Source organism: Ruditapes philippinarum, unplaced genomic scaffold (genome assembly GCF_026571515.1).
Source record: "Ruditapes philippinarum isolate M1 unplaced genomic scaffold, ASM2657151v2 ctg6907_1_1_1_1, whole genome shotgun sequence".
Classification (NCBI taxonomy): Eukaryota; Metazoa; Mollusca; class Bivalvia; order Venerida; family Veneridae; genus Ruditapes; species Ruditapes philippinarum.
The window spans coordinates 10,061-19,838 of record NW_026851976.1 but is presented as its reverse complement, the minus strand read 5'-3'; the positions used below and the strand labels follow the sequence as shown (position 1 = coordinate 19,838).

Below are 9,778 nucleotides of genomic sequence, written 5' to 3'. Positions count from 1 at the left end.
AGATAACAATATATTGAAGAAAGAAGCGCTATAAAATAAATAAGAAGCAGAGAGTAGCAAAATGTGAATGAAGCGGTATTTTGGCTTCCACGGGATGAATAAAAAGACTGGAATGAATATAATTTATTTTTTTTAAAATACGGTTTCGCTAAATAAATAATGTTTTGGATATTGGAACAGAGCATCGAAAAATTATGTTTAAGAGATATAGAATAATAGCATTTTGCGCTTATTTGGGACTTATAACAAACTTTTGCATGACGTTTCTATTTTCATTTTTCTCTTTCTAAACTTGTAAAACCATTTAACAAGTTTAGACTTAAAGGTAGATATCTATTCACGCCTCTAAGAAAGATAAACTGATGCCGCTATTAGACAACAAAACAAATGATAGTAAATAATCATGACCGCCAGGTGTTTATCTTAGTTATGCCACATATGAAATTAAGACTGTTCTGATTCAACCCAAATTTTAGTAAACTAGTCATAGAGCTATGAAAAGTATACTTTTCCGTCAAAACATCTGTATAATGCGATCCCCTCCCGAGAGATTTCACTCTATAATTTATTACCTTATTAAGCGACCTTAAATATTTGCAAGATGAAGTATTTTAATATAAAAAAGCTTCATGCCTAAGAACACATTTAAAAAACTCATAACTGGCATTTTATTCTCTTTTATTGTTTGTTGTTTTCTTGTTGTTGTGTTTCTTCAATTCAAAAATATATAGTTGAAAGTCATGCTTTGTTCATGTTTAATGGATGTTGATTTGCGTTTGTCGCTTGATATACAGTCTAACTTAATTTCAATTTTGAACATATATTTTACTGGTTCAGGGCTGTTGACCTCAGATATTGGATAAATGGACAAAGAAAATCATTTGACGGCAGTGACGATAAAAACAACGACAACAAAACAAAAGTTGGACCACGCAGACTCGGTTTTATTCAATCAGTTAATTAGACAGCTGAGAGAGCAAATCTCTCACGCCCATTGCACCGGCTTCAGCGATATACATTCTTTATACAAAATGTATTGAAACTAACGAGCCCCTAAATTATATTTTGCACCGAAACATTTCTGTTACAACTCCATTAGACACTTTACCATATCAAAGACGAGGAATTTATTTTAACTATATATTGTACAATGTACATGCTATATAGGACGTGATCAATTTTGCAATTTTGGGCGTTTGTTAAGGATTTAGTTTAATCTATATTTTGTAAGGTTATCCCTTGCATGTGTTGCTTTCTGTCGTACTGTAAGAAAAAGACAAAATAAATACTGACTAAAAATAAATAAATATGTAACAATAAAGCATTTTTTCCATTTTATTCTCTTTACGCATACAAGTAGAGGCCAGTGAATGACGAGAATGCATTTGGACCATCTAAATATGCGTTATTGGAATGGAAAGACTCGATCCAAACTCGATCACCGACATCGAGTTTTAAAATTGCCATGTTACCCCCTTGTAAATCCTCGTTTAAGTGAAACGTATCTGTGACAGCACTGTTGATCTTCTGACCGTTGTGTTTCAAGGTCACCCAAGCCTGACCAGCCGTCCTACCGTGACCTATGAAGTACGCGAACATGTACACCTGAAGTAGATATTAGAAATTAAATCATTAAATATAATAAAAACAATATATACATATTAAGAATAATAAGATAAATGCCAGAACTAACTCGATATCTCTCGAGTATCAAGACCGAACATCTAGAACTGGATAAGTATCTACTCTCTACCCTTTAAAGTGACTAAGGATCAAAAACTTCTCTTGGTTTCAATGCAGAATAAGGCATCGTAAATACGGTACTAATGTATAACTGAAAAAGATAAATGTTAGTGACAGCGACAACTGTTCTGTTTGTAATGCCTACCTAGAAACAATAAAGAATTTATTTTGGGATGTGACAGAATCACATAGTCAATGTATTTATAACGAACTTACAGGTATGGTTAACAAACAAAATTCCAAATGGATATTGTCATTGTAGAGCAATCTGTCATTTCCGGCTGTCCCTATTTCACAGTTTCAGAGAATAATATATTATTTTCATTAAAAAACCGTACATTTACAAATGTAAAATGAAGGCCGCAGTGCCAAGATTTGAGGTTCTTAAAACTCATTCATTAGTTTTGGTTTAAACAGAAATTATCAATGCCAAAAAGATGCTTAGGTTTGAGGCCATACAGGGTTTACAAACAGAAAATTGGTCAATGAAGACGAAAGTACTTAGCATTGTTCGCTTTAAGAAGTATTTGACACTTACTCATTTCTGTTATGTTACTTATCTTATCTCTTTATCATTAAACCTTTGTGCAGACTGCAGGGTCAACTTTGCCTTTTAGAAATAATACCATAGGAAAAATTCATAAAGTGCTTTGCAAATGTATGATTTTTTGTATACACAGTTTTATATCAAATTATATTGTATTTCTTTACACACCATTTATTACTCAAATTACTGTATGCATTGTACAATATAGAGAAATGAAATGAAAACGAACATCTAGTTTGTTTGTTTGTAGGTATGTCTGTTTGGTTTTTGTTACGTCGCGCCAACACAGTATAATGGCCTACGTTGACTATCAACCTTTTCTGGCTGCCTTTCCGTGAATTATTTCAGACAAACAAGTGCACCTGAGTAAACCCACCGAAGTTTCGTAAGCTAGCTGGATAGCTTCCACACATGAAAGAATCTGAAGTCCCTGAGGGATTCGAACGCAATAGAATTTAATGTATAATTGATAGAATTATCAATATCGCGTTTGAATCCATCGTTTTTCTACAGGATTTGGATCATGTAAGGTATCTTTTTACAAGGTAACATATTGTATCATGAAGCCGTTCTTTAATCACAATTAATATTACAATTTCGTAATAAGGTTACTGAGGCAATTATACACCCCTGGAACAATCGTTTGCAAAACTTGACGTTTGGACATGAAATGCTGTTTAATTAAGCATTTTATAAGACAGGTTCATGATTTTCTTTTTCGTTTTCTCATACAGTTTTTTTTTCATTTTAGGGGCGTGGTAATGTTTAAACGTCACAAAAATGACTGCTCCAAGTTTACTGTCAAAACCAATAATTATAAAAGTGAAAGAGAATCTCATTATTGGTGGGATGAGAACCCACGACCTCTGTATTAAGGATCTTATGCACTACTCTTGCCCTATTTGTCCTCCACTTACCCCTGTTTCCGGTGCGATAAAAACGCCAGTTTTGTTGTTGTATGCTGCGCCATCATTTACATGCACCTTGTCGAAATTAATTGTTGTACCTATAGGTATGTTTGAGAGATGGATAGACAATTGTGCCGAGAATGCGATGCCACCGGAAATCGAACGTCTCGAAACTAAAATGAACGTGGAACATATAGCATGGTTAAAATGGCATCTGTATGTTATTTTTAATTGATATCAGGCTTGTCGTGCCATTGAGTTGAGACAAAAATGGTTATGTATTTAAAAAGATTTATTATCAACGAAAAAGGTTAAGGAAAAAATATAACAAATGCCTAAAATACAAAAAAAACTGCCCCATTCTTTTTATCAGTGGAACGTCAATGTTACATTCCGAATGACAATAATTTATAGAATTTTCTGTGAGTCACGAGGGTAATTGATTATACACATAAAAAAGAATATAAAATTGAAAACATTTATGGCAAAATCCAAAATTATTTTGACCTTGACCTGTACGCCCACCATTTACACTCGAATAGGGATAGTGCCACTTTAAATGCATATTTTGTTCAGCCCACAATTGTTTTAAGAATCGTTGCAATTAGTCAATTATAGGATATAAGTTTGTGTTCTAAAAAAGGTTAAATGGCGTGTATTGATACAAGATTGCTATAATTTTTAACATTACAAAGATGTTTCCGTATACAGTGACATTAAGGCGGTTAGTAAGTAGTAAATTTTCCAAAGAGTGGTTCAAACCAATTTATATTTGATGTTAAATTATACTTATAGTCGGTGCTAGGGGCGTGGATGTGGCTTGCAGTACCATCAATCAAATCGAGTCTGCAACAATTCTTTAATTTGCCGTTTTATGTTCTCTATCTATTATTTTTCTTCATTTCATAACATATGATATTTAATGGTATTTTGAAATACCCTAGGTACATCAACATATATGCTTCATTACTTGCAGGTAGAAACAGAGTCTCGACTTCAACACATGCCTTAACTGACAGGATAAAATAACTGGCCGAGTGCAAATTACCACTTTATTTAGGTATCTTGATCAAAGTATAACATCTACCATTTTCTCTCGAAGTCAAAGGAAACATTACCATGAATGCTTCTTGATCTTGAGTGTGTGGTTTGTTGTTATCCTTTGGTGGGATGTGTGTGTATTTTTTTATTTATTTATTTATTTATTTCTCTTTGGTTGCTTCAATTTGTTGTTGTTTGTGAGTTCTATTTTATTCTTTTTTATCTTAACGTGTTTGTTGTTTTATTGTAATTTCAGTACTTTTACTTTTTCTGTAAAAAAATATGTCCTCACCGTGTGCATAAAACTTTCCTTCGAGTTCTTTGTAACGTGTGTCACACGTTTGTTTCAATTCCTCCACATACCTCTTTAGTTCATTAATCTCACTGTTAGATGTTTCTGACGCCAAAGATGGAGTTATTCCATTAATATTAAATATTAATACCAGAGATAAAACAATACTGAGCATTGTCATCGTCTTGTTTCTTACGAAAATACAAACGGAATGATAAAGTTCAAAATTGTACATAAACTTTGAACTGATAAGGAAATCTATGCCTGTGACCGGTAGTACAAAGATATTTTAAGCATTTCAATAACATTTGGCTGGACAATAAGTCAATGACAGAACGTCAGCGAATACAGGAGGGAAAATTACTGAAAAATGAAAATGTATCAGTTTGGCATAAGGTTAACAAAAACTGCCGGTTGAGCATTTAATATACACAAATGTATTTATAACCAAATGCTATATAAGCTGGTTAGGAGATTGATATATATTTACATTTATATTTATTCATTTTCATATTCATCCCATGTGACAGATTTTTGAAAAATCGTGACATTATTGACCAGTAAAAGGGAAAAAGGTCAAACGGAAACATTTTCTGTTCTAATGTAATCATAGTTGTTCAAGTATTATGATAATATACGATTTATTTATTTATAATTTGGTACAAAAATTATGATAGAATGAAATTATATAAAGGTTTAATGATTAGATAATAGAATAACACCATGTAACAATTAATACGTTATATACAAAATGACATGACGTTTGTTTTGGATCAATAAACATTTAGTATTCTGAAAGAATTTGCATAAAGCCATGTCGTATACTCCTCTGATATTTATTAACCTTTTACCCCATGAGCATATTGTGAAAAATGGCCATTTTCATTGAAAAGCCTCCTGTTACAAGTTCAAACTACTATGAAACTATGAAAATGCTTAAATACTGATGAAACTCGGCACAAATGTTGACTGGACCATACATAGCCTCTGTAACAGCATGCTCAATCGTAAATTTCCTGTTACCATGGCGACAGGGGACGTCTCACAATTGCGAAAAATCACTATTTTGCATTGTTTTTTAGCCTGTCACATGTCCAAAATTTTCTTGGCGATGAGGGGGACTACCGCCCCCCTTCAAACCCCCCAAACAGAAGGGGCACATCCCAAAAAGCCGTCAAAACACATCTATATGAGGGAAAAGGTTAAGCGTTTTGCAATCAGGCTAATAGACAAGCACCATGTGCCGTATGGTTTTGTCCAAAAAGTGTTTTTGTTAAATAATTTAATACATCAAAAGATCAGGAGCGATCTACTGCGGCAGCAAATGAAATTATTTATTTGTCATTACGTCTTATATGTGATATACAGGCTTAATAACCTCTGTTACATCCTTTAAAATTCCATTTTTGTTTAGTTATGCACATTGTTGCTCGTTCAGGGCACACGCATTCTTTTACTTGGTGACCATATGCCGCTTCTCATTAAATAGCATGGCAGCGTAAGATTGAAGGTTCAATGGTGACCGCCGTATGGATTCATCTTTGGATGTTTCGAAATTTAAAAATTCACCAATTTCATGTTTAAATGGTGAATTATGCTTAAACCAGTGCTTGGGGGCATAGGCGATAGCTTGAAATAACCACTACCGTCCATGAACTGGCTTACTCAAGCAGAGCCTGTAGCTGTTTCAAACCTGCCGTTTTGGACGTTCATCAGGGGTTCTGTTTTTCTCTATTTTAAGCTGAAATATTATGCGGGTATTAAAACACATAGCTCTACTACTGCGGTCCATGGGCATATTCATACAAACTGTTGAATTTGACAATCGCCTTTGTCATTTATTCAAGTGCTTTTATACCCGAAGATTCCGAACCTTCCCATTTCTATTAATTGAACAGTTAAGACTACATTTAAATGCATTTGCAGTAAATCATAATAAATTCCCGTAAGAAAAATAAACACACGTTTTGACTACTTGTAACTAATATCAAAGTGTAGATTTTTTAGGGACGACATGAAAAAAGCAATGAACATTGTAAACACTATTTTCTTTTATTAAAATAAATACTTCCATTGAACTTTAAGGTTTTCATAGGGAACTTATCTTTTTTTGCATGTCATTCAAAATTCATATCAGTCATATAAAAATATTCCAGAAAAAGAAGTGAATCCGTTCGGACCATCTAAATACGCGTCATTCTGATGATAAGTCTCCACCCACACACGATCCCCTATGTTCATCCGGATTACAACCATGTTGCCTCCCTGTAAGTCCTCGTTAGTGTGGAAAGTGTCCGTAACGGCGCTATTGATCCTCTTACCATTGTGCATCAAAGCTGCCCAAGTCTGGCCAACTTTATTACCATTACCAATGAAGTAGGAAAACATATAAACCTACATTGCAAATAAAATACCAAATCAAATCACAAAACGCTCACTGTCACTGTCAATAAACGGCAAGCGACAAGTTATCTATGCACCGGTCATTTCTTTCCCAGGTCCAGCAATTAAAATTTAAAATATTTTACCATCCTTCTTTCCATACATATCTAAATAGATTAATGAACAGATATAAGTTATGCACCAAAAATGCCCGAAGCTAAGCAATAACCGGACTTTATTATCTCATTGTGTCTTTCGGGCGGACATTTTAATATGCTAGTCTCCACTGTTTGTCTAAGGCGGGGTTACAAATAACAAGTGCATTAAGGAGCAAAAATCCGGCCAAACTGTACACATTTAAAATTATTATTAATATATAACATAATAGCGACCTGCGTGTAATCAATGTAGTTGGGTCACTGTAGGAAACTACAGAAGGTTACAAAGGTGCACATTCGTGCCGGAGAGACACCTATTGCCAATTGATATACATGTATACATATTGTATCATTTACGTATACAGATTTTTTAAAAATCATTAGATATTCTCTTTATTTAAAAATGTATATTAGTTTTATAAAGTCAGTAATTAAATCATTAAATGTTGTACATTTCAAATACTTGGTAAATTATACACATACCCCTCCTTCCGGTACTGTAAAAACACCTGTTTGTTTATTATATCCTGATGCGTCGTTTAAGGTCATTTTGTCGAACTTTATTACTGTACCAATATGAATGTGTGTCTGTTGAACCGTCAGCTGTGCCGAAAATGCAATGCCACTTGAAACTGACCGTCTCGTAACTAAAATTGATTGCGAATTAAACAGATGAAGCGATTTCTCCCTTTTGATGATGAAATAGAAAGGAGTAATAATTGAATGACGCGGGAAATTTAGTAGGGATCTGAAAATGCTATAATTGGAAGTTAACATCTATACTCCGATCTTTAAAACACGCAAGTGAAATGTTTTAAAACAAAATGATAAGATATTCCCCCACAAAATAGTTAATTTTCAAACTGGGTTCCATAATTATATCTAAATGCACATTAAGCCTCAGAAATCATTGATTTTTAACTTCTTCAAAAAGATCTTACATGTGTTCTATTATGTTATATGTTAAACAACTGATGAGCGTATGGCAGACGTGCAATAATGTGGCATTATGGAGGCAAACTGTAAACAAAGAAGCATTTTTAACTTCCATTCATAAATCTCTTTAACTTAACTTATTGCTAGAAAGCAAATGAAGCTTAGGATGAAAACGATAGTTTATCTACCGGTATATTGGCAATGAGTATCTTTTTGGAAACTGTAACAAGACGCAGGATGGGTCTCCAATAACATCATCGACAATTCCATTCATACGCTACTCACTTATTTAGAACTTAAGAAACATCTTTTTTATTTAAGTACTTTGTTTTTTGTTGTTTTTTTTTTGTTGTTGTTGTTTTTTTTCAAGCAAGATGCTCAAATAAGTTTTTCTGTTTTTAGACAACCTAGTACAGTTTTATACCTTTTAAATATCAAATATTGTTAAAACAAGAAGTACTTTCTCGTGTTCTTCTCTGAAATACTAAATTGTATTAGTGAAGTACAAAATAGTTTATAGTTTATTTTACTTTTACAGTGCTTGTCTATAGTGAGATTATGGATCACTTGTTTACCTCGGTGAAAATTCATACCGTATTTAATTTTCACAACCATCATATAACCTTCAATCAATCTCAGCCTGCAAAATTTTTAATTTTGCCTTGTTGGACATTCTTAAAGGATTCTGATTTTCTCTATTTTAATAAATATTTACTATGATATCTTAATAACAACATCGTTGATAAAAGAACAAAATCAATGTGTTAGGTATCTATTGCACTAATACCATTATGGTACTAGAAATTATGTTGACAAATCCACTGATAGAGTAAGACCTTCATTGCCCTTTCGTACATTGTTCAATGTATGAGCATGTACCTCGATAGCGACCTCACAAACATATATACTGAAAATAATCTGCAATTAATTTACTTACTTTGTTTTTGAATCTTGTTTTCAAGATCTTTGTATTGCTTCTCACATGTTTTATTTACTTCTTCAATTTGATTATCCATGAAAAGCTTAAAGTCATTGACGTCATCGCAAGTACAATTTTTTGCAAAGGCCAAAATGCATGTACTCCCATGAATAACAAGAGCGAAATACAAAATTGTATTAATCACTGGCATAGTTTTGTTTTAAGAGAAGGAATAGTACGTGCACGATTACATGAAGTAAAACGACTGATAAGAATATATATGCCAAATTCTTCATATGTGACACACTTTGTGTTCATGTCTTTGTTCAATTTTATAATCAAAAATAACTGTGTCTTATAGGAAATATGTTCGTTAAAAAAGGAAATGTGCCTTGTACATTTCATGTTAGCGTGGATGGTAGTTTGCCATTACAACTGCCGTTCATGCAGAGGCTCAGTTAAACCGAGCATGCAACCTTTTGGGAATTCTTTCGAGATTCAGTTCTTACTATATTTTGCAGTACGTAAAGCGGGCAATGCTTGTTTAACTAAAAGTATACTTGCTGATAGAAAGGCCATGACGTTATAAAAGTTATGTCATGATGTTAGAATAGTTATGCCATGATGTTATAATAGTTATGCCATGACGTTATGATAGTTATGTCATGACGGTATAATGAAAGAAATATCGTCAGTAAATTAGAATTATACGTTCGTTTTATTTCTTCCAATCAGCTTCCATCGCCCCGATCTTTACTTCTTAACCTTCCTTAACAAGATGTCATCTGATGTTAGTAATTTAAAATGAAAATTCAATTCTACTTATAACATAGTAATATAGATTTATAAATC

General features: G+C 33.1%; 1 protein-coding gene across 3 annotated transcripts; it reads right to left on the bottom strand.

The window, feature by feature from the left end:
• Positions 1-1,322: 1,322 nt before the first annotated feature.
• LOC132744487 (complement C1q tumor necrosis factor-related protein 3-like) lies at positions 1,323-9,166 on the bottom strand. 3 transcript variants are annotated; one of them, XM_060733223.1, is made up of 3 exons: positions 8,945-9,166; positions 3,208-3,371; positions 1,323-1,605 (listed from the first exon to the last, which is right to left on the bottom strand). In XM_060733223.1, exons 1-3 carry the CDS (start codon positions 9,135-9,137, stop codon positions 1,345-1,347), a joined length of 618 nt encoding a protein of 205 aa, XP_060589206.1. In that variant the 5' UTR covers positions 9,138-9,166; the 3' UTR covers positions 1,323-1,344. The 3 variants fall into 3 exon arrangements, with proteins under 3 accessions (XP_060589206.1, XP_060589214.1, XP_060589198.1); XM_060733231.1 differs by lacking the exon at positions 8,945-9,166 and adding an exon at positions 4,532-4,722; XM_060733215.1 differs by lacking the exons at positions 1,323-1,605; positions 3,208-3,371 and adding exons at positions 6,561-6,925; positions 7,555-7,718.
• Positions 9,167-9,778: the final 612 nt, after the last annotated feature.

Excerpts from the sequence above, each read along its gene's own strand:
- LOC132744487 (XM_060733223.1), bottom strand. The coding sequence starts at position 9,137 with ATGCCAGTGATTAATACAATTTTGTATTTCGCTCTTGTTATTCATGGG. Across the intron at positions 3,372-8,944 it reads AAACAAGATTCAAAAACAAA|TTTCGAGACGTTCGATTTCC; the intron begins GTAAGTAAATTA and ends CGTTCATTTTAG. Across the intron at positions 1,606-3,207 it reads TTATCGCACCGGAAACAGGG|GTGTACATGTTCGCGTACTT; the intron begins GTAAGTGGAGGA and ends TATCTACTTCAG.